This window comes from Diutina rugosa, assembly GCF_008704595.1.
Source record: "Diutina rugosa strain CBS 613 chromosome Unknown scaffold3_size541584, whole genome shotgun sequence".
Lineage (NCBI taxonomy): Eukaryota > Fungi > Ascomycota > Pichiomycetes > Serinales > Debaryomycetaceae > Diutina > Diutina rugosa.
Window position 1 is genome coordinate 488963 of NW_022995077.1, and position 23909 is coordinate 512871.

Consider the following 23909-nt stretch of genomic DNA (forward strand, 5'->3'; position numbering starts at 1 on the left):
CAACGAGGAAACCCCAAGAAACCGCTATCCAGCAACCATCTCGTATCCCCTAGGGGTCCAAAGTCACCGCCAAACAGTACTCACCGCCACCAGTACCCGATACGCAAACCTTGAGTCACGGGTGAGTCACGGGCGGGGTGGTGCTCGTATAGGGGTCAGCCCTGCCGACCCTGCGACCGCCTAGGCCTCATTTGCGTGATCTATATGTATTCCCCGTTTTGTCCTCTGTGGCTAGGCACCCTGGTGCATTTGGTCCGCGGTGACGTCGCTGGTTGGGCATAAGGGCTTTTTCGCTGCCAAAGCCCCGAAAAGCGAAAATTACGCACCCTGCCACTTTGCGGCTAAGGGGGTGTTTCGTACGAGTACCAGACAGGCAAGGGCAGACGGGTGCGTTTAGGGCCAGCGGCCGTTGGTACCTTAACTAACAACCTTAGCTTAGGGAAAGAGGGGGGAAAGCTTGAAAATGGGGAGGGGTCAGTGGAGGGTGATGGTGGGGGTAGGGAAATGTTTGTGGTGCGACTTGTGTGGCGAGCGGGTACCTTACCGCCGATTTCGATAAATTGGCGGTTTGTGCGACTACGGTGTCGGACCGGATGTCGGACTCGGCAGTTCGGATTGCGCACCGGGAGTCGCAAAAAAAGGCTGCGGCGACGCTTGGCTTGTCGGATTCGCGTTGACGTATAAGACTTTGAGGGGTATGGACTTGAAGAAACCGAAACAGATGACGTGAATTTCACTACAAACTGCTTGTTTATCGGGGATTATGCATGGCAACATATCAAATGGAATGTCTGGTTCAAGAAAACGAAAGAGAGTCGCTACGACGTCTTCATGGACTCTGCTTTAGCTTCTAATGGCGAGCTCAAGGTCGAGTCGAGAAAAGTCATGATGGCCCAAAGGGATGACACCCCAGCCAAAGTCTTGGAAAAGCAACGACTCTCCTTCCTTAAACAGGTCCTCGCTGAAGCTTCGGCTGATAAGATAAAATATGTGATACTTTTCAAAGATATGATGACGCCTGGAATGCAGAACTTGATTGAGAAACATAAAATTTAAAGCAATAACGATGGGAAGAAGCTCAGGTGACTCTACTCCCTTAAACCTCTTAATGAGTGAAATGAGATTAAGAATCAAGAGAGATTCAATGAAACCAGATGATCTGTTTGATGACAGATTTACTAGCGCTTTAAACTCTTTCACAGCTTGGGAAATCTTTGATACATTGTCCAATTGCAAACGCTACTGATAGCATCTTATGCCCTATGTATCTCTATACCGTGTGATTACTGAATATCTTGTCGTAGTTCGCATTTCGCAAACTGGTGCTTGCAGTGATTAATCATCTTTGCGATTGATTCTGGATGTATCTCCCGAACAGCATCTTCCACCAAGTCACTTATCCCTTCGAGTGAGTTGTGACTCGCTATTTGCACCCTCACTTTCCTCTTTACGGACGACCAGAAGTTCTCTATAGGATTGAGCTCAGGAGAATGAGGTGGCAAATACTCCACCCCATAACCTCTGCTCAGTATTAACTGTTTCACCTCATTCACGTGATGGAACCGAACATTATCCATTACCAAGACCTTGTATTGATGTCTTGTGTCGTCTCTGTCCAGAGTGTCCATCAAATTCTGTAAGAAGTCAAAAAAATGCACTGCTGTTGTGCCTGTAGTTTTCACCGAATCTGAATACCTGTTCCCTTCGTCTTTGCATCACTTCTTCTTCGTTTTTTCGTGGCTTTTAGTGACTGGTACTCCTGTACGTCTGTTATAATAGTCTTTGTAACCTTCGGGTTTCGGGTACTTTCATGACTGCTCTCTTGCCCTTCGTCGCCCCGTGTGAGGCTCGGGCACTTTAAACGGCTCCCTTGGCGGAAATAGGGACTGGATATTTTCGCTGTTATCTCTGCCTTCGATGTCAATATTGAAATGTTTGTTGATCTGCTGTAAAATAGCAGCGTCTTCAGGGCTAAGAGGTGCTCAACCATCATCGCCTAAACCAATGATGACATCGTTGAGTCTGATGTCACCTGAATCATCCTTCACGAAACAGAACACAGCAGAATCGTGGTGGTGTTCGTATTGGCTTCAGTCGATGCCAATGATGCAGTTGGTTGTTGATTAACGAGAGGTCGAAATTGCGTGTGCGACACGATCTCCGACAATCGATGTAGATTTAGCGACATCGCCCCCTACACTGATCCTGATAAAAATGCATGTGACTGCGACAGTGTTCGAGTGATTTCCGACAACGCACGTGACAATCACCTCGAGAATTTCTGACACCGCGAACCGCAACGACTACAGTGCGACTACAGAAGCATGAAAATCCGAAACTCGTTTTCCGAGGGTCCGACAGTGGACGCGACAGTTGAATTATAGGATGCGACAAGCTAGTGCTCAAAACCCCCAATAATTCGAAATTGGCGGTACGTAGTGTCGGAGGTCACCTACCGCCTAACAGCGCTCGCTAAGCGCGGAGACAGGACGCGTTAAGTCCGTGCTGGCGCGTTGTTCGCTGTACTGGTAGCGCCAAGTCACGTGATTAGGGTTGACTTCAAGACCAAAATGAAAAGGGAAACTACAAACAAGTCGCCATCGTTTTACTCAGCGTCATTAGCTACTAGTTAGCGCTGCTGCACAGCGCTCGTTATTGCTGCCACTGCTGGCTGGCGCCCGCGCCCGCGCCAGCGCCCTCGGCGCCATTCGCCGAGACTGCTGTCTTCGCCGAACCACCGCTCCCCAAACCGGTGAAAACCCCGACACCGGCATGCGCCCCCCGATGCCGCATTCGGAGCCATGGCGCCAATGTGCCACGCACGCCGCTTAGACGCCCCCGCGCCCCGGTAATAATGTCGCGCCTGCCGCCCCTGCCGGCACCCGCCTTCGAAGGTGCCTTGCCCTGCTCGTGCAACTGCTCTAATGTTGCCTTGACGCCCCCCGGCAATATCTGGCCCTTTATTATTTGCCCGCGCTGCCCCCACCGCCAGGCCGTTTTGGTTTATATACTTCCCTAGGGCCACTGCGTTACCCTGCTTCCCCTCTGGCTCCCTCCCTCTGGCTCATTCCTTTGGTTTCACATCCCCCCTGTCTGGAGTAGTAAGGTGACCTTTGTTTCACAGACCCCGTGTGCTTACCTCCGTGACTTCAGCATCCCCACACAAACCTTCTGACCACCACCCACCCCTCCGGCCACACACACCCTTCTCCCCCTCGCCGTCCGTCGCCCTTTGGCTTCCGCTCCCTGGCTCCATACTCCCACTCCCTTGCCACAGGTTCTGCTTACCCCCGGTTGATGGAGCGCTACCATGAGCAACTGGCCCCCAAGTTACGCCAATGACGCTGACGGCCACATCTACTACGAGTACGACTACTCGCCCGACGGCCGCCAGCAGCGCCGCCCCGTGCTCCCGCCAGGCGTGGTTATGGGCGCCCGTCCCGGCCAGCCGCCGCCGCCGCCGCCAGGAGCGCCTCCCAGCGCCGTGGTGGCGCCGCCGCCGCCGCTACCGCCGTCAGCTAACGCGCCCGCGCGAGCGCCCCCAGTGCCAATGGCAGCGGTGCCCCCTGGTTACTACCCGCCGTCAGAGTGGAACGACTACGCGGCGATGATGCCCCCGGCACCGGGCGCCGCCGCTGCCGCGGGTGGCGCTGGCGCTCAGCCAGTACCGCCAGGACCGCCGGCGCCGCCAGTAATGGCTGCCGGTAACCCGAGCGCCGCCAGCGTGAACGCCGCCCCCGGTGCGCTACCCGGCGCCCAGACTACTCAACCACCTCCGTCGACTACGGCGCCGTCACCGCCGTCCCCTTCTTCCGCCGCCAACAAACGCAAGGCGAAAAAGGCCCCCGCGCCGGCGCTGCTGAAGCCCGTCACCAAACGCCTGCGAATGGGGTGCCTCACCTGTCGCCAGCGCAAGAAACGCTGCTGCGAGACGCGCCCCAAGTGCACCGAGTGCGCCCGGCTCAAGCTCAACTGCCAGTGGCCAAAGCCGGGCACCGAGCACAAAAATAAGAACAAGGACGCCAAGATCGAGGAGAACACCATCGACCACGAGGTGTTTGGGAAAATCAAGGTGTTGCGCGGCATTGTCGAGCGCAAGTAGTAGCCAGCCGGCTGGCAAAAAAACCCAATCTTTCACTCCCTCGCCTCCCCACAACTCGAATAATCCCCTGGACATACTTATAGACAATGCTGGTGAAGCGGTGGCCCCACTGATTTATTTCTTGGTGATGCCCGTCATCAGCTACCTGTGATAACAATACGACTTTCAATAGATACGCGCTAGGTCAAATATCTGCCGTTTGTACCTGGCACACCTCGATAATATGCTCGCTTTTATGTATAAATACACGGTACAACTATCAATATCGTTTGAAATAAGTAACTTTACTCACTCGTTTATATGGAAACTCCTCATTTTAGCCATATACATAAATCAACGCGTTTTGACTGTCCACTACTGTCAATTCTCTAGTGCCATTGGTCGACGTTGATGATTAAAAACTCAACTCAAGTCATGGGATTCTTTTGGTTATGTTTGTGAATGACAGATTGACATACAGGGTGGTAGGGATAGTTCAAATGGCGGGAGGTAATCTCAGATGGAGGGAACCTACTAAAGACTCATTTGAAAAGTCCTTTGATATTCACACTCAAATTCTTCAGATGTTTTGGTTCAAGGTTTGTGTACATTTCTTGTGAAATTAGCCGATCTTCCAAACGAGGTTAACATTGATGCGATTTACTTGGCAATCAACATGTGCAGCTGCCTCCTCCTCAGAAATGGACACCGTGGTCCTGCTTGATGGCTCATCGACTTAATGCCTGTGGATGAGATGCCTGAGCCGTTCGAGTTATGTCATGAGGATTATCATTCAAAGTCTCGTCATGGTGAACAAACTGCGACATAACTGTGCTGTAAAGCTCGCTGAAAGCCTGAAAGAATAATCAGATCATTAACCCGACATCCATCTTGCTTCTTTTACAAGACTTTTGCCGCTTCGACTTGGTAAGACTGCCGTGTGGCTCTTCGGAAAAACTTCGATTATCAACATGAGGAGGGTTAATCCGGTTATAAACGCGACTTTGCAGGTGTACAACTCAAAATACAACTTTTACAACAGTCATTACTGAAATTACTAAGTGCTGTCCTCGATTTTGCTCGTTGTATTTTGAATACTATTGGATATTTAAATGAGTTTGAGTTGGTGTTATGAAGAGAATACGACAGTTGCCGAGGATAATGCTAAAATACGTTTGGTCGACCCAGTTTTCATTGCCAATCTTGTACTATATGGTATAGGTTACGAAAATGATTTACCCTTAGCCTAAAAGTGGATTCCATATAAATTGTTCTTAAGTCCAACCATGCGGTCCAAGATACGCCACCTCCCGAAACAATCCTTAAATTAATCTTGTGGATACTTCAAGATGCTCAGCAGAAGATTCCTTGGAGAGTTGCTCAAAGCCCCCGCCGCCCAACTAACGAGGGGGGGCCAGCCCAGGCTTAAGGTTCGCGCTGACGTATTCGGTACACCATATTTTTTTCGCCTGAGCTACCCATACATTGATAATGTTCTGCATGAAGCGAAGTGCAGCTAACCACGCAGATTGCCCATAAAGAAAGCAAACAGGTGGCTTTGATAATGGAAACAATAAAATTAGCTTGACCCAGCATGTAGTGACCGTGGTGGTCATTTGTCGCAGCCACACTAGACGGCCGCTTACGCCAGAAACAATTAAGCCCGCAGCATGCAGGCTTAGACCATATATTTTACATTGGACGCAGCCAAGGCAACCGTAGCTTTTTAGATGTGGGGTCACATGCTGATCTTTTGGGAATACGCTTCGGGCGTCCACGATGGTTCGTTTGGGCGGGAAATTCACGTCTTTCCATAGTAAATCTAGATCCGTCTCAAAACGGTATCCGTTACTCGTAACGAGAGTAGAATTGCTTTCCAACGTTGAGGTGATTTCTGGGCAAAGAGACCACTTAAAAGCTACATGGACTTCACCTTGATCAATGGACGACACAATTCAGAGCAGTGCTTCACCGATAGCAATCCCGGCCCGAACCAGCAGATACGCTAAGGGTGGGTTTTCTCCAGACTTGACGCGTCTGACTTTTCCGCGTTCAGTGTGATTTCCTCGGAAGAAGTCTTGATGTTCGCTTCTTAATCAGATCCACTTCAACTACGGCGACAAGACTTTGATGTTAACTCGTGCTTTCCTAGGGTACGTCCAACTTGTAGCCATATGCTGGTTACACACCCTTGCGAGACCTAATGCACGGAGCTTGCACTTCAACATCACTTCATGCGTATCGAATTGACAAAATCATATGTCCCAGAGTCTCCATCATCCGTGATTACCGAACCCCTTTTACTTGACTTAATCATCATTTATCAAATCTCGTTCACGATTTGTAATGATGATGTAATCCATGATTCTCACATAACCAATTTTCTCATAGTCAGAAATTATAGTGATTTACTCATCCAAATTAGGGCGAAATCATAAACGAAAATTCGAACAATCTGACTTAGTTAAGGGCAAGATCACGTCCGTTTACCAGGTCTTTTGAGGTTTTCAGTGCATGCAGTTACCTGGGTCACAAGATTCACTGCCGTCCACGCACACAGTTATTTTGTGAGGGGGGTTTTGAAGGTTATGGTCCATCAAACTTGCAGATCACAATTTTTTGATTTGGAGAAAAACCACTCCGTCGAGCTCTCTTTTGCTATATGTTGACTGATTTCAATACGGCTGGCTAACTGGCTTCAAAATGGCATAATTTTGGTTAATGCGAAAGATTTTCTGATTCAAAACAAGTTGTTATATGTTATTAACGGTTGGTTTGAGTGCCAAAAAAACCCAGCCTTGCTTTAATTGACTTCCCTATTGTCGTATGGATCATTGAATCTGGTTCGGAAGAACAATTTGGATCGAGGATGATACAAAATATGAAATTCGAAGAATATCGAAACTGAGGGGATTAAATGCAAAATAACAGTGGAAACATGCCTTGATTTACCCCTGACTGGGTGTATTGTCACATTGTAATGCTTTACAATCCTTACAGAAATTTCACGGGTCCACATCAACTATCAAATATCAACTTGAAGATATCTCGACTACATTTGAAGTGAAATTAAGTGGGGAGGCTTATCCAGGGTAGCAAAAAAGGCTTAATCTAGCTTGTTGTTATTTTTTCATGCCTCTTTTCCTTTCCTTTGTCGTGCTTACAGCCGAATCATTAAGGTCGCTACACAACTACATTGCGACATGGGGAAATTAATTACTCAGAACTTCACTTGAGGTATCCTGAGTCGAAATAGGCAACAGGGGTGGTTCTCTTCTATTTTTTTGGATTGTTTTGGCACGGGTTTGACGCTATATCATTCCTTATGTGGAAGGTTGATGTACGTCGCGAGTGGTTTGAAACAAGAGCTCGCGGCAAAAAATTACTAATTGAAGTCAAATTGTAAAGGCAGTTGGTATCTGTTCACTGGATCACACTGTTCATCATTTTTTCGGGATTTAATTAACGACTACGACTTCATGGGTGCCGACATAAGCGAACAGATCTTGTTGTTGAGAAAAAAAAAACTTCGGAGAGAAAATCAATTCTGAATCATCAGGACGGTGAAGTGAGGTAACTGGCTGAAGCGCTTTCACCGTCAATTGTAACTCATGAGGATGGAGTGGTGGTTGAAGGCCTTTGAGAGAGCCTGCTAATTGCTATGGCTGCTCTGTTTTATGACACTAATCAAGGCATCAAGACATTAACACTCCATTTTGCGTCGTTGGCTGATTTTTGGTTATATCATGTCAATTATTTCATTTCACGCTCTCACCTATGTGTAAACACACTGAATTTCACAAATGGCACTTCAGCGCAAAAATTGTAAAATCACCAACCAACGACGATCCCACTTTTACATCACCACCACTCGATTAAAAACTACCAACACAGTACTATATAGTCTAAAATTTACCACTATGATACCGCTTACAGTGTTTGTTTCGCTCCCCTCACTCATTGGGGACCCCCGCCATCTCAACCCGCACATGGAGGCCCTCTTCACCGATGCCCGGACTCAGTTGCTAGCGGAGCAGGACCAGCGTGAGCAGGTGATCAGAGGCTGTCGGGACATCACCGCTGCTGCCAAGAAGCTTATCTTTGCTCTCCACCGCAGCAATTCGAAGCAAGTGACTGAGCATAAGCAGGCGATTGGTACCCAGTTGGAAGCCCTATACAAGGTTTATAACAGTTCCAAATATAAAGGGAACGTCTCAGGAGCGTTCGAAGAGCTTTCCGAAGGGCTCTTGTTTGAATACTACCTTACCCACCATGATCTCATGACCTATGGCCAATTTTGCGATGAGGTGACCAAAATGGCCCTGGAGCAAGCGGCACTGATGTTTGAGTTCCACAACTACTTTCTCGGCATCTACGACTTGACTGGGGAAGTGATGCGGTGGTGTATCACCGCCGTGGCCCAGGGAGACGTCGCCACTGCCGTCACCGGGTGGAAGTTCCTCCAGCGGCTCTATAACCACATGAACGATACCATGAGTGTTTACCCTAAGCTCAATTTCTATAACGGAGTGCTGGGAGAGTTTCATCATAAGGGGCTGGGGCTGGTGCTGAAGAAAATGGAGGTTTTCGGACAACTGCTCCATAAAGTTCAAACGACTCTCTGTGAGTACTATGTGAGAGGCGACGAGTTTGCCAAAGATAATGGCGGAGACGAAAGTGGAAGTTTAAAGAGACCGCTAACTGAAGAGAATGAGACTGGTCCCCGTAAGAAGTTGGCCACCTAGCATTATTTCAATTAATGATAAGCATTCATAGTTAATGATGATAAGAATTCAATCAGTAAGCAATGATCAATTGAAAGAACATTAGCAAGATTCAACAAAACAATTCAGGCTATTGCAATAGAACTTCGATATGCCTATATATTCGTAGTATCGTTGAAAATTTACTATACACCTAACCCTTAGTATACACCCTAAATCCCTATCTAACTCCTTCATAACTCATTCTAATTCTCGGTCTTGGCTTCGAGTCTAGGAATGGCGCCACCGGGCGACTTTTCTGTTCTCGCAGTCAACACTTCGACCCCGTCCTCGGTGACCAATAATTGGTGCTCAAATTGAGCCGAGTACTTCCCGTCTTGCGTGACGGAAGTCCAGTTATCGGGCCACGTCTGGTCACGCCACGTCCCCAAGCAGATCATCGGCTCAATGGTGAAAACGTGGCCGGGTTTACAGATGCCCACGGCCTTATTCTTCAGGTAATGGGGCACGTTAGGTTGCGAGTGGAACAACTCACCAATGCCGTGGCCACAGTAGGTACGCACCACCGAACAGCCGTTAGCGTGGGCGTGTTTTTCAATAACTTCACCGAAGTCGCGGTAGGCCACCCCAGGCTTAACCATGGCGATCGCCTTATCCAAACACTCTCTGGTGGTTTCCACCAAGCGGACAGTATCAGGGTCACACTTAGCCTTATCACCGACGTAATAAGTCTCGTTCAAGTCGGCGTGGACGCCCAAATAGAAGATGGTAACGTCCAAGTTGATGATGTCGCCATCTTGAAGAGTATAGCCGTCAGGGATCCCGTGGCAGATCACTTCGTTTACCGAGGTGCACAACAGCTTAGGGAAGTTGTAATAGTTGAGTGGGGACGGGTAGGCGTTGCGTTTGAGGCATTCTTTGTGTAAGATGGCATCGAGCTCATCCGTGGTAATACCGGGGGCCACGTGAGCGGCGGTAGCGTCCAACACTTCTCTGGCCACTTTACAACACTTGCGGAGTTTTTCAAGCGTCTTGGGCGGGTGGACGACGATTTTGCCCAATCTGTCGTTCTTGATCTCCAGCAACGGTTTGCCGTCCAACGCGTAGTCGGGCCGCTTGATGTGTTTGGGGAGCTGACGACGCTCCAGCAACGGGTACACCGGACGCAATTCGCCAGTGAACAGGTAGTTGGGGAACGGGTTATAATTGTCCAGGCCGTCGTCGGCCTTGTGGATGGCCTTGTGCACCGCCCACCCGTTGCGGAAACACAGCTGGTCACAGAACACCAGCACCTTGTCTTCCTTGAGACACACGGGACATTTGAGTTGCAGCTCGGTGTCCTTGCCACACTGGGGCAGGGCACAGGTCGTCATTTTATATATAGGGTGACGGTGGTGGAATATATTTCGCGATGGCGCCGCCACACCGCGACTCGGGACAGAGAGTCCGAGTCACATGATCACCCACCGAGACGACGATATCACGGTGAAGGTGGAAGGGTAGAGCATGTGGGTTCCGGATATGCCTGGAAATTTCGGTCGGGGCAGCGGGCTACGGGTAACCCTTAGGAGGGGAAGGCCCCCCAAAGCACGATGATGAGATGGCCTCAGGTGGCCGCCTCGTATCGGGCGATAATATTTATCGTTCCCAATGGCGGCGATTTTATTTTCTTCCAAGAGCTTCCCACGTCCGCTTAGTGGTCTCATTTTTTGCTGATTTATTTTTACCCGACGGACGTTGTAAGCACGGCGTTATTCGAATAGCCCCATCCACGTCTGTCTAAGATATGAGCCCAGCAGTTTACTTAGGGCGGCCCACAGAGAGAGACGTATGGGTGCAGGCGTCGCTGTCACCGTGCGCGGTGTCGGCCCGGAGCCGTCCTCGCGTCTCCGAAGAAGCTATGCTGACCCCGCCTCCGAAGGACAATTGCGAAAATTATTCCGCCTCCTCGGGTCGACCCGCCGCCAAACGGTAGCTGCGCCTTCCCCCGCCCTGGACGCCCTGGACGCCCTAAGCCCCCAAATACACTAGCCATGAAATATACTAAGCCCCAGGAGACTACCTAGACTACCCGTTGATCTCCGCATTAGACCTCCGAGAATAAACTTCATTTGACAGCGGGGCCCCCACTTGTCTCAGACACAATTGACTCACCCCTGGCAGCCGGCTCACTGGCGAGCGGTGTCACACAATTAATTAATCAATTAATTAATTGCTGCCAGTGACCCGTGTTTCACCTTCGTTGCTCCCCGCTATGTCATTGAGCGTTGGCCGAGCTCGTGTTCGCCATGCACCGGTGGCGTCCGCCTGGGTAAAAATAAGCATTGTTCGTCGGTCGCTGTCCTCGAGCTTCCTCCCATAAAACAATGGCGCTCTATACATGAGACATTCTCTCGAGGGGGACAGGGTGCAGCGTCATGTGGGTACCGGGGCCGCCAAGGAATGTGGAGCAGCGACACCTATAATTGTTGCAGATCACCCTCATTTCTGCGTTAAAAATATGTATGTTTCACACCCCCACAGCCCCCCCCTCGGGGCAGGGTGTAGCGATGGATCTAGGGTACGGGATGGCATACGGCAGGCACCGGGCAGCGCATGTTTGACAGATGTCAATGCTTGGTGGCGGTTTCACCCCTCTTTTGCCGGCAAAAGTTGGGGCTAGCGACAATGTCTCGACGCGGGTACCGAGGACTACGTCGTCGCCAAAGTGCGTAATACCCGTAAACCACCTCTTTTCGAGATCTGGGTATGCACACGAAAACCTGTTGTTGCGTTAGGGGTATGACGTAATTGTGGTTCAGGGGCGTGACGTGGTATGTGTAATGAAGCATCGAGATCTGCCTACGAATGACAGGAGATGTGAACAGCTTTATCCCCGGGGATTTTAAAACCTGCATATGCATAAGCGCTCCCACTGGAAAATTAACGACCTTGTAAGTATGGGGGGGTGAGTGGGACCCTCGAGACAATTGAGAAAATAAATATGGCAAAGATCCACAAAATTCCGCTTATATAAGGTTTTTTTTTCCAATTTTCTCCCATGGCTTACAAACCCGTCTTAGAAATACGAAAATTACCCACTTAAATGCTAGTTTGGGGTACCGCGTCGTGATCCCTACAAAATTGGAATTGATGAAATGTGGTAATTAGTGGTATCGCCAGGACTCGAACAGTAGATGTGAGACACTTACAGGTAGTCGAGAGAGAGAAGTTGACGAATACGTAGCGCTGAATGATAAAATTGACTAATGATTTCCATATTCTGTGAAGCATCTATTGTCTTTACCATAGTCCCAGGTCATTAAATGATTATGGCAACCCCTGGATTCGAACTGACCCATATATACCAGAAGGTAGCCACAGTGAACCTATTGATAGTCACCTAAATAAACGTAAACTGACTCCCTTCAATCAACTATATTGACCACCATCCTCTACAGTTTTCCCTTATTACTTTTCATGCGTTTTCATTACTATGGTACAAACGTTTTTTACTCATTTTAGGCGGCGAGCACTTTCACCTCCTTCACCACTTCATCGTAGCCGTCCTTGTACTCTTCGGCCTTGTCGGCGTTCTTCTTCAGCTTGCCACCCCCGGGGACGATCATCACACACAGGGTGGGTCTCTTGGTGGCGCCAGCCGACCCCAAGTCTTCCTTAGAGGGAATAAACAAGTAGGGCACCGCCAGGTCTTCACACAACACGGGAATGTGCAGAATGACATCCATGGGTGAGATGTCGCCGGCAATCACCACCAAACCCTTTTCCCCCTTTCTGAGGCCCTTGACCACTTCCTTAACCCCGCGCTTGACGTGCTTGGCTTTCAGCGCCTTCTTGACCACTTTAAGCACTTTTTTGTTCAACTTTTTGGGGGCCATGGGCTGGGCAAACGGCAACACCGCCTCCATTCTCTTGTCGTAGTTGTCTTCGCCCGTGGCGTCTTCCTTCTTGTCCTTAGCCATGGGTATGGGTTTGTATGGCGATGAGATGGTTGAGTTTTTCGCGATGAGACCTCAGGTCACGTGATGCACCAGGACACGATCGCACTATTGATTGACTAACTTGTGGAAACAGTCAGAGATTGTGTTCCATGGTGAAACGGGCAAAGGCGGCGCCGTCGCAATTATTGGTGGAAACTGATGAGCTACCGCCAGCGGGGTTTGTCGTATCTAGTGACAAAGTCATTGCTTACTTACAAACGAAAACGTCATCACAAACAGGGTCTACACAATTGGAACTAATCATGACTCGCTCCGAAATTGCCGTCCTTGCAGAACACGGAATTGATAAGTTGACGACTATATTTGCTGACGTGAACGATGTGCGTATTGTTCAACCATCTGCGGGTGCTTACGAAGGCACAGTGCTGATTTATGGGAGTCACACCGGTACCAGTAAGCTCGCGACATATATCGCCTACCTCCTCGCTGTGGCCAATAATATTCATAAACAAGCGTTGACCTTAAAGCTGACTACCTACAGACTATTAGTGGTGGCTAAAGAAGTGCCTGAGGGGCTGCCGGGACTCACTATCGACGCCGATACGATTTTCGACACTCAGACACCAACCACGATAATCGATGTCCAGGGAGACTTTTCCAGTCTCTTCACTTTCCTCTGTGCTATTCGACACGCTGATTATAAGCCTGAGGCTGTATTTGGCGTGCACGTGGACTCGTTGCTTTATCTGAGGAGTGCTGATTTACAAGCAAAACTTGAAGCGCTGAAACAACACCAAATCGCCTGAATAACTCTAATGTTGTGACTAGTATGCTGGCATACGTATGTTATATATACAAGGCTTTCTTTTCCTTATGGTTTTACGTCACTTCGTCGGTGGTTTTAAGCTGCTTGTCCAAGCGTTTCTGCTCCTGAGCCACCGCTTTAAGCAACTCCTCTTTCAACTGGGGCACCTCGAGGCGTTCCACTAAGATATCGATGATATCGGGAGTCAAAATCACCTCCTCTTCCCGCTGGACGGGGCGCGAAAGCGCTTCGGCGTCGTTGGCGAGGGCGTAGATCTTATCGAGGTTAGGGATCTCCTTGAACTCCAAGTGGGTGGTGTCGGCCACAAGGTCGTTATCCGTCAACACTTCACACACCAGCTTTTTCGGGTGGCTCAAGTCGATGGGGTGGTCCGTCTCAAGTAAATAGTCCAAGTTTTTCACGCCCTGGAGAGCCTTGATGTTGCAATAAAGACGGTAGGCCAAGTAGAAACCAGGAACGTTTGGTACCACTGGAAGCACTGCCATGGGAAGCGTCAAGGGAATACCAAGAGCACACATGATCGCGTGCTTTTTATGGGTTTTGTAGGCGTCGTCCCGGAACTTGTATAGCTGGTCTAAGATCGTACACGGCTCCTGGAACTTAGGATGGTATAAGGGAACAGCTTGTAAATGGTCCTTAGGGATATTAAGCTCTGAAAGCAGTCCCTGGAGAATATTTGGTGGCAATTGGCGGTGGTATTCGGCCCCCTTACCGGAAACCAGAGGAATGCCTTTAGTCTCATCATTAGCAGTCGCCGGCACTTCCGCAGCCTCAATCTGAGTCTGAGACGGTTTGATCACTCTGATCATCTCCTTTTTCAGCGGGAACAGTTTGAGACACAGCTCCTGGTAGGGAATGGTCGCCAACAACTTCTTCACCCAATACACAATCTTAACATTGATTTTCGCCTTCAGATTGACCATTTTGTTCCATCCCTTGGAGGCAAGCAGCGTCACCTTCAGCTCGACCCGAGTAATCCACGGATAGCTGTGCTGTTGGGACAGGTGGAGCACCAGGGGGCGGTGGTGGCAAAAGATGTACAGGCGGGCGGTGGTCACGGGGAGCAGGATGACATAGATCAGGTTGGGGTCGATCTGGCGCTTGGCAGGGAGGGAAACCTTGGAGAGTGTCAGGTTATGGCGCACAAGCCGCAACAGCATCGGGGGGTTCGGAGGTGGCGGTGGTGGCGGTTATCGTTGCTGCGCGGGTCGACGATTACGCCCGGAAGCAAGCAACGCGGCAATCGAGCCGGTAGCGGATTATCGGTAGAGCTAGGCGTGATCTTTAGCATTAGTAGGTGGCCATTACTGAGTGGTTAGGTGGGTATAGAGTCTGGGTTTGTGGTTGTGGGCGGAGATAGGCCACGATGCACACGGCTAGCAATGGTCTAGTCGTTCGGTACTGCAGGCAGGCGCATCCACTGAAGCCGCTGACAAAAGCGTCCTTAAGCACCATTGAGACAAATGGCCAGTAGAGCTACGTAAATGCCATCTCTAACTAATTAATTATCTTCATACGGTTACAGATTTTGGTTTACGGTGAAGGAACTTTGAGAATCGTGGTGTCCGATGACCATTGTAGGCGCTGCCGTCTAAATTTGATCACGGTCTTGGCATTTACCGTTGATATATGAAGAACACATCAAAAACAACTCAGACTGAAAAATTGAATTAAATCGAGTTCATTTATAGGAAATTCTGAATTGTAAGTTTAGATGTAATACAATTGTGATCAGTTCTACACCGTATACAAGACATACCTTTTGTGCTAGTGTTGATTGCGTTCCGAGGCTCCCATCACCCATTTGCGCACTGCTCACATATCACCACCCAAATCCAAACACACACCCCGCCCACACCCGCCATGGCCTCCCCCGTGCCCGAGGAGGAGAAAGACTCGCTAGCCAACGTGCGGATAAACGCCTACTCCCACAATGTCCAGAATATCCCGCCGTACGTCCTCGATACCCTCCTGCTGGTCCACTACAAGGACGAGCTCAATAACAGCAACGTCAACACCGTGGGGCCTGCCATCTGGCACACAAATCAGCCTCCCGGGTGGGCAGGCAAAAACGACGATGTTATCCCGTTCAATCCTTACGTCCAGGACGACTACGTCAACCGTTTGGGCAACAACTGGCACAACCTTGTCAACTCGGTGAGGGACCCCCAAGCGCGGCCAGACTACAAATTGGACGAAAACATACTAGACGACAGGCTCCAGGGGACCTGGGGTGGTGATAAACGGTTGAAGGAAGCGCTTTTGGGCGAGGACGTCTACGACGACGTCGAGAGCGATAATGGCAATCACAAGCGACGCCACCGCAAACCCGGGTACTGGTTGCAACACCAGAACCGCAAGACGTTCCTCGAGCTGATCCAGCTGACGATATTGTACAACCGATGGCTTCCGTTGATTTTCCGTATACTTCTCGTCACCTGTTGTTGTTGCGCCTTGGGGATGGCGTGTACCATCTTTCGCGGCACGAAGAAGTACATCGAGTTTGGCCAGGAGCCGCTGACGATCATGGCCATCTGCGTCCAGCTGATTGCGTTGGCGTACTTGTTATACATCGCCTACGACGAATTCACGGGGAAGCCGTTGGGGCTCCGTAACGCCCTGGCCAAGCTCCTCTACATCTTGCTCGACTTGGTGTTCATCATCTTCTCCCTGGCCAACGTGCTGTTGGCGTTCAATACGTTGTACGACAGCAGGTGGGTGTGCCGCGAGGACGTCACCGGGCGGGTACCGGTGGTCACGAACATCTGCCGCCGCCAGCGGGCGCTCACGGGGTTCTTGGTGATGGTGATCTTTTTCTGGTTGGTCAACTTCTGTCTCTCGACCACCAGAGTGATCGTAAAGTTCACCAACGCCTCTAGGTGATGATCACCGACCAAAATCTTTTGCGAAGACACTATTTAATGATTTCCTTCTCCTGTCTACCGACGGCATGACTGCTCGCTGATTCCCTAGTGACGTGGGCAGTCCCTAGTGACGCTTAAAAGTCATATTTTTGCGAAGACATTATATTACATGACGACTCTCCGACTCTCTCTGTCTACCTCTGTAGTGGGTGAGACTGGTGGTTAGCAGCACTGGAAGCAGCACTGGAAGCATGATAAAATTTAACAGAAATGAGCTGGGCCCATCGACGGTCGATTACACATCGTCGCTTAACCTTCCGTTGGCAGTTGAAGTCAATGTAAGTAGTACATACGCCGGCGTCGTTCCCGTGCATCGGTGACGTCTCTATCACGAGCCCCGGTCCCCTCACACCGGAGAGAGGAAATTTTCTCTGTTGCCATAGTAAAATTTTTGCGTGCAGTCACGAATATTTTCCGAAGCTGCGTGAACGTTGCGACATTATCACTTTTCAGCGGCGACAGTTGATCCGGGCCCCATGTCTCCACGGGAGTATCTCTACCGCAACCCGACGGGCCTCCGTAGACCACGGTGAAACTCCCTTCCCTTTTGAACATTTATAGCCCTGGCGTTGACGATTACGAATCTACAATGAAACAGAGAGAAGTGTCCCCAACCGCAATTACGGGGAAAATGCCCTCACCCGCAAAAGCGAGTCGCTGTTAATGACTGTTCTGGAAGCACTACTCAGCCGCGTGACTAGGCCAAAGGCAGCGGGTGGGTCTAGCCCTCAGCCTAGCCTGTCTCACGCCACATATCGACCCACGGCCACTGTCGGGCTGGAAAAGATCATGTGATACCTCCACTTACTCTACGTGACGACGTGCTGCAAACGGTGCTGATCTGTGTCTGCAGCACGGATTGGCGAGCACGCGAGGGCCCTGGCAGCTGGGCCTACGGGGTTCCGCCCGGCAATTTTTGTCGGGGACCCTTCCGACATTTACAGCGTACAGCATTGTCACTGCTGAAGTGTCTGCAGAGCCGTCGTGGGGACCCTGCCCACTGGTACTGCTTACAATAGGCAAAATGTAAAAGTGTCTACAGAGGGGTCGTGATTGTGCTAAAATGTGGTGATTGTGTCGTATAAGTAACTGAATCAAGGCAAACGCATACTGGTAATGAATAAGTTCTTTATATTATATGCAATTAATATATACGGATGCAACGACTACCGTCGTAGCGGTTTACTCTTCGCTACGACGGAGGAGTTCCTCGATCTCCAGGATGGCCGTGGATACCCCCCACTCCACTCGCTTCTTGGTACGCTTAGAGTCGTGGACCAACTGACTGCGAGCCACGCGGGGGAGGAATCTGAGTAAACCCTTGAGCATCGTCGGCTGTTCGTTAGCCTTGGCAATGGCTTCGCTCATCACCTGGCTGTCAAACACCATATCCTTAGAGCTCAGACTGACACCGACATGCTTCACCTGACACTGCTTGCCCATCTTGTCGAAATAAGTGACGAACATCACTTCTAAAAACACCATGAGATCCAGCGACCCAGTGACAAAATTGGTATTACGGAGCGCGTGCCAGGGGAGACCATCACCGAGTAAATGGCCATAGAAGCGGCCCATCTTCATCACTTTATCCAATTCGTCGTCCCCACTATCGACCTCACGCAAATAGTCCCAGAACATGAACTGGAACGTCTTACGGTACGAGTGTTGCTGACACAACTTCTTTGCCAATACACCGTAGTACGGGTTCCACACCGGCTCCGCTTCCATACAGAGCATAAGCACAAGCGGCACTTCGCGCTCCTGGGTCTTTTTGAGCCCTAACTTATCGATCTTGGTCAAAGCGTCAATATAGTCTTCAGCTTGTTTGATCGAGATAAACACCGCTTTACGGACGTCGGAATTCATGAGGTGGGCCCCTGCTAATTGCGTCCACAGCTGCTTAGCGTCTGCCAACGTCCGTGCCACCTGGGCACGGTTGACAGTGGAGCCATCGCCCTTCCACGCCGCACCCACAAGCCACCATTTACCTCTTTCATCGGCGTGGCGGATATCGTCCAACAGCACCTGGATCGGCTCCAGCGCTGCTGACAGTGTAATCAGCTGGGCAAGCATTTTACGAAGACGCAGGGCAAGCTTGAAGCTTTCGTCGGAAGCCGGTTTAAGCTTATTGTTCTTTAACGAGGCAATCGTTTCCACCAAGAACTGGATTCTTGGCGTCACTTTCTCTTGAGGAAGCTTAGCGTATTGCTCATTGGTGGCGAGGACAATCTCTTTAAGTGCCAGCGGGTCGTCGGAGCGCATCTGGTTACCCAGATTGCGGATAAATTTAAGCAAGAGCTCCACCGTAGTCTCGTCAAACAGAGCAAGAAGGTCGCGGATAACGTCGTAGACAAGTCTCGACCCAATAAGCTGGAACATGTACACCGACAGCAACAACACCACGAGATTCTGGGCGTCTTTATCGTCACCTTGAGCACGAGCGGCGTCGAGCTTCTCCACGAGCGTCTGGATGAAATAGGCACCAAACTCTACACCCTGGAGTCTGTGGATGGCCACGACGACAATAGCATGGAGGTAGACAAACGTATCGAGTAAGCGACCCTGGTTAACCACCGAATTAAGGATTTGTCGGGTAAGTTCTTCCAGCACCACGTTTCTCGGGTGGTTCAAATAAAGCTGGTTAAGCTGGTCGATAATCTGGGTGACGTTAGCCTCCGAAAGCTTATTAAGCGGACCCTTAAGCTCTTTGCGGAGGGCAAGCACGTCTTCCGATACCCCTTCAGCCAGCTCCATTTTCCGTCTGAGAGCAGGAGGCACGTATTTGGTGGTGGCAGCCACGTACGGGTTTTCGTCGTCATTGTCGTCGTCATCACTATCATCACTATTATCCAGATCGCCGTCTTCTTCCAGACCTTGTTCGACGTCGGTATCGTCCTCTTCGTCGAGATCTTCAGAGCCGGGTTCTCCGAGGCCATCACCGAAATCAAGGTCTAACCCGTCAAGCAAGTCGCCCAAGCCGTCGTCTTCACCACTAAGCAGTTTCTTCTTATCTTTGAGACCAAGCTTCTTCGCATAGTAGGCAATATCGTCCTCATCTCGCTTCATAAGTTCTTGTTCTCTGATGGTGAGAGGACGCTTAGCGTACTTGACATCGTCCTCTTCCTTGTCCTTTTTCGACTTTTTCAGCTTCGATGACTTCATCTGCTCTTTGGTTTGCTGTTTCTCAATCTCTTCTTCCTCTTCCATCAGCTGTTCGTTGTCATCTTCATTGCCAAACTCCTCCTCACTGTCGCCATCATCTAAAAGGTCATCGTCACTAAGCAGATCGTCTTCGGGTAATTCATCCTCTTTGACGACACGTACATCGCCATTCAGCTTCGTCTTCTTATTCTTCTTCAAAGCCGCCAACGCCGCCATGGCATCCTCCTCCTCTTCTTCATCGTCTTCAGCTTCTTCGTCCTCGTCATTGAAGCCAAAATCATCGCTAAGCTCGTCATCTTCGGGGAGTTCATCTTCTTTGACCACCCTTAGAGTTTCCTTAGCCTTTTTACCTGATTTAAGAGCCTTCAACTTGGCCATAGCATCCTCTTCATCATCATCGTTACCATATTCAGCGTCATCAATATCTTCGTCAAAACCATCGAAGTCTTCCGATAAGGAGTCATCGTCGGCTCCCAAATCGTCCTCCTTAACCATTCGAATCTCCTGCTTGTTCGACTTAGCTGGTTTCTTTGCTTTAAGCGCTTTAAGCTGAGCCATCGCTTTAGCCTCTTCGTCCTCTTCATCCTCTTCACTTTCCAGTTCCAGAGACTCCAGAGGTTCCAGAGGTTCTTCTTCACTCTCCAAGGCTTCCATAGCTCGGAGTTCAGCCAATTCTTCCTCGTCAAATTCGTCGGAATCATATTCAGGCGCCGCGGGTTTTGTAGCCGGTTTGGCCTTGGTATCAGTTGATTTCTTAGGTTCCCAGCGTCTGATGGGGGCTTGAGGTTTAGGTTCAGGCACTTTACCCTTGTTTTTCTTCTGTTTCTTTGCCTGGCGCTCCTGCTTCCGTCTATCCTTTCTCGTCATCTTGGGAGCCTGGCGCTTCTTACCCCGCTTCGGTTGCTGGAACCGCTCGTCATTGGAATGATCCTTCTTCTTGAGTTGATCAAGAATGACCCCGGGAAGACGAATCCCGTGCTGCTCGCTCATTGGTGTGGGGTGGCGCTTGGCTGGTGCTTATCGTCCTCGATGCCCATCGCGCGGCTCATATGGAGGCGCAACTCCGACCCCAGCCAGAAAGGTACAATTAAGCTGATTGAGATGATATAAGTATGATGTGATGGGAAATTGATGAGCTGCGATGATGAGTTTATTGTGGTGATGCTAAGGCCAAAGGCAGGAGAGTGGCGAGAGTCTACAGTCAGTTCAACGTCGGTGGCGAAGTAGTTTGTCCCAAAGGTACAACGGGCAAATAAGGAGTCCCCGAGGAATGGTGATTGTTGTGAGAAGCCGTTGTCAAGTAGCAAAAGGTGGAAACAAGAGTTGTGAAGAGTATGGCTGAATCGATTGGTGGATTGGACATATTACCACTAATGTTTTCTATCCAACTGGGTGATCAAGCATTGGCTTGCTCGAGCTCAACTCCAATGGTTAAGACACGTCTTTCAGGGGTTAACCTATTAAGGTGTGGTCGATAAGCTCGTCAAACCTGAGAAATTTAAGCAGAACACGAACTACACAATGAACCTTGATCAATTGGCCCGAAGAACCGCCAGACTCTCTATTCAAACTGGTATGAAGACATTGCTTTAGACATTGCTTTCCAACCACCGGATGAACACGGTGTACTCTGCTTCTCCGACATCGGGAAATTGACGAATGATGAGCGCGTTGCCTCGTCAACGAGAACAATCATTTCCCAACAAATTCTCCAACAATAAGGCAGTCCCCCCACCTAGGTCATCCCCCAATTGTTGACCATCCCTTAATTTTCGTCTGTTTGACCGTTGATTGGAAAGCAGGCAGACATCATTGACGTTAATCAATAAAGGGTCACCCAGGTCAGAAAGCATCAAGCTCTTCGATGAGATCTGTCTTAGATCTGTCTTTTTCATTGCAGACGACGTTATGCGGACGCGTAATGTGCTAGACAACGGGTTGGGGAATGAGAAATAAGCCCCCTATTGTTGTCGTCGTCAATGTGACGACGGCGTGCATCTAGTAATTTCCCCCACCCCCCCCTTTCCAATTTTTTGGTCTATAAAAGGGCGACATTTCCCCCCTACTATTCATTATCAAAAATTTGTTTGGAAGCTTCTCACTTATGAGTTGAGCAACTACTCGATTACATTCGATGCTCCTCAACTGAAGACCACCACCAGCCAACGACAAGATCAACACATCGAGTTGGCATGGCTTGACGACGACGCTCATTGATTCTCGCGAGGCAAAATACCCCACTATATGATGGGGGCCCGCGACTGCTGATTACCATGGACCCCGAAAATTCAAACTACTGGGCCATGAAATTGCTGTTATACCGTGGACCCACAAATTACAAACTACCGGGCCATGGGTTTGTTGCTGTCATACCAAGGTTTGTTTCATGTTCAAGCGATTGTCATGTTGCAGCCAGGTCCCCAGACCATCATCGTAGTCGGAGGGTTGACACACCATTTTGCGGCCCTCTGCACGGCGGCGTTCATCATAGGCGGTATCCAATATCTGATCGACCCGTAACAGACAGTTATTACGATTAGTTACCATCGGCTGTCTAGGCATCTTAAAGGTGATAGTAATGATGGGTCACCTTTTTGATGGAAGTTCTCACACTGGGGAGCTGACTGCTACATCCACCAAAATTTTACTGAAACGACCTGATCAATTATCTAAGATTTAAATAACTTCAACTTAAACTACAATAAATAACAAGTATCATTGAAAATCGTTAATTTAAAATACAATTTTCTCAAGCTTGGTTCAACATAATTGTCTGGTGGATCAAATGGTACAGCGGAAGAGCCTGAGACTATTATGAAAAAGGGAATCATCATGGTTTGGATCGAAACCTTTGGATTTTACGTTTATATATTTACACCTATTAGCTCATTTGCCATGAATCGAATGGTATCCTCTTCACTATGGTATCTTCGCTTATCATCGGAAGTTCGCGCGATCACAGTCGTAGCCACTCGCCACTTTCCGGTACCAGTCGCAGATAAGAATCGCCACCCTCTGTTCGATATCTTATCGACACTAATATGATATGCTTCAAACACCAAACCTCTCTCTTCTATTCCCCTATCTCTTCAAACTAAATCATTCCACGTCCTATCTCTGCCCCGCCTTCTCCACAAAATCGCACTCGCACCACACCCGTATCGACACCATGTTCAATCTCAGCAAACTCCGCATCGATGTGGGCAAGCTCAAGATCGACCTCAAAGTGTTGATCGACGTGTTCATGCTCGCCGGTGCCGGGTTGTCGATGTACTACATCGTCAACCACCTCGTGCTGGAGATGAACGACGGGCGCAGCAAGGAGAAAGAGGCGGCGCTGAAAGGCGTGCTCAAAAAGATCCAGGCGTCCAACCCCCACTTGAAGGACGTCCAGTTCACTCAATACGAACGCAACTTGCTTGGTTCGCTCGTCACTCCTGACGAGATCCTGGTGCTGTTTGACGATATCGGCGGGTTAGGCGATATCATCGACGATGTCCGAGAAACCGTCATTTTGCCCCTTACGCAACCTCAGTTGTTTGCTAGCCTGGCAGGTTTAATCCAACCGCCGAAGGGTGTGTTGTTTTATGGTCCTCCTGGTTGTGGGAAGACGATGTTGGCTAAGGCCATTGCCAAGGAGTCGGGAGCGTTCTTCTTGAGTATCCGCATGTCCACCATCATGGACAAGTGGTACGGTGAATCTAATAAAATTACTGATGCCATCTTCTCTCTTGCCAATAAGTTACAGCCGTGCATCATCTTTATCGATGAGATCGACTCGTTCTTGCGGGACCGGCTGCTGCAGGACCACGAAGTGCTGGCGTTGCTTAAGGCCGAGTTCATGACCCTCTGGGACGGTTTGAGAGCCAACGGGCGCATCATGGTCATGGGGGCCACCAACCGCAAGCTGGACATCGACGAGGCGTTCTTGCGGAGATTGCCGAAGCTGTTTGCCATCAAGCGCCCCAACCCCAGCCAGAGAAAGGCGATCTTGACCAAGATCCTTAAGGACGCCAAGGTGGACGAACACGACTTCGACTTGGACTACATCGTTGCCCACACCGAGGGCAGCTCCGGCTCCGATCTCCGCGAGCTCTGCCGAGAGGCCGCCATCCTCCCCGTGCGGGAGTACATTCGCCACAACTACGACTACCTGTCGGGCCAATTGGCCGGTGAAAACGGTGAGGACTTCCCCGTGCGGCCGTTGCGCACACTGGACTTTATTAAGGAGGCGGGATTGGACTAGGCAGC

The 23909-nt window shown here is 49.8% G+C and overlaps 9 protein-coding genes across 9 annotated transcripts; 5 read left to right on the forward strand and 4 right to left on the reverse strand. All coding sequences in view use genetic code 12, as the record gives it.

Moving 5' to 3' along the window:
• Positions 1 to 3310: 3310 nt before the first annotated feature.
• Positions 3311 to 4102, forward strand: CZF1 (Zn(II)2Cys6 transcription factor CZRF1; the record flags this gene model as incomplete). Its single annotated transcript, XM_034159168.1, has 1 exon — positions 3311 to 4102. The coding sequence occupies one exon, from the start codon at positions 3311 to 3313 to the stop codon at positions 4100 to 4102; it is 792 nt and encodes a 263-aa protein (XP_034014539.1).
• A 3968-nt stretch (positions 4103 to 8070) lies between these two features.
• DIURU_000873 (uncharacterized protein) lies at positions 8071 to 8826 on the forward strand (the record flags this gene model as incomplete). The annotated part of the gene is made up of 1 exon (XM_034159169.1): positions 8071 to 8826. The coding sequence occupies one exon, from the start codon at positions 8071 to 8073 to the stop codon at positions 8824 to 8826; it is 756 nt and encodes a 251-aa protein (XP_034014540.1).
• Positions 8827 to 9050: 224 nt separating this feature from the next.
• DIURU_000874 (methionine aminopeptidase) lies at positions 9051 to 10178 on the reverse strand (the record flags this gene model as incomplete). Its single annotated transcript, XM_034159170.1, has 1 exon — positions 9051 to 10178. The coding sequence occupies one exon, from the start codon at positions 10176 to 10178 to the stop codon at positions 9051 to 9053; it is 1128 nt and encodes a 375-aa protein (XP_034014541.1).
• Positions 10179 to 12305: 2127 nt separating this feature from the next.
• On the reverse strand, positions 12306 to 12767 carry NHP2 (snoRNA-binding protein; the record flags this gene model as incomplete). Its single annotated transcript, XM_034159171.1, has 1 exon — positions 12306 to 12767. One exon carries the CDS (start codon positions 12765 to 12767, stop codon positions 12306 to 12308), a length of 462 nt encoding a protein of 153 aa, XP_034014542.1.
• Positions 12768 to 12895: 128 nt separating this feature from the next.
• On the forward strand, positions 12896 to 13552 carry DIURU_000876 (uncharacterized protein; the record flags this gene model as incomplete). Its single annotated transcript, XM_034159172.1, has 1 exon — positions 12896 to 13552. The coding sequence occupies one exon, from the start codon at positions 12896 to 12898 to the stop codon at positions 13550 to 13552; it is 657 nt and encodes a 218-aa protein (XP_034014543.1).
• Positions 13553 to 13625: 73 nt separating this feature from the next.
• DIURU_000877 (uncharacterized protein) lies at positions 13626 to 14732 on the reverse strand (the record flags this gene model as incomplete). The annotated part of the gene is made up of 1 exon (XM_034159173.1): positions 13626 to 14732. One exon carries the CDS (start codon positions 14730 to 14732, stop codon positions 13626 to 13628), a length of 1107 nt encoding a protein of 368 aa, XP_034014544.1.
• Positions 14733 to 15435: 703 nt separating this feature from the next.
• Positions 15436 to 16455, forward strand: DIURU_000878 (uncharacterized protein; the record flags this gene model as incomplete). The annotated part of the gene is made up of 1 exon (XM_034159174.1): positions 15436 to 16455. The coding sequence occupies one exon, from the start codon at positions 15436 to 15438 to the stop codon at positions 16453 to 16455; it is 1020 nt and encodes a 339-aa protein (XP_034014545.1).
• A 1223-nt stretch (positions 16456 to 17678) lies between these two features.
• DIURU_000879 (uncharacterized protein) lies at positions 17679 to 20648 on the reverse strand (the record flags this gene model as incomplete). The annotated part of the gene is made up of 1 exon (XM_034159175.1): positions 17679 to 20648. One exon carries the CDS (start codon positions 20646 to 20648, stop codon positions 17679 to 17681), a length of 2970 nt encoding a protein of 989 aa, XP_034014546.1.
• Positions 20649 to 22827: 2179 nt separating this feature from the next.
• Positions 22828 to 23904, forward strand: DIURU_000880 (uncharacterized protein; the record flags this gene model as incomplete). The annotated part of the gene is made up of 1 exon (XM_034159177.1): positions 22828 to 23904. The coding sequence occupies one exon, from the start codon at positions 22828 to 22830 to the stop codon at positions 23902 to 23904; it is 1077 nt and encodes a 358-aa protein (XP_034014547.1).
• Between the last annotated feature and the right edge of the window lie 5 nt (positions 23905 to 23909).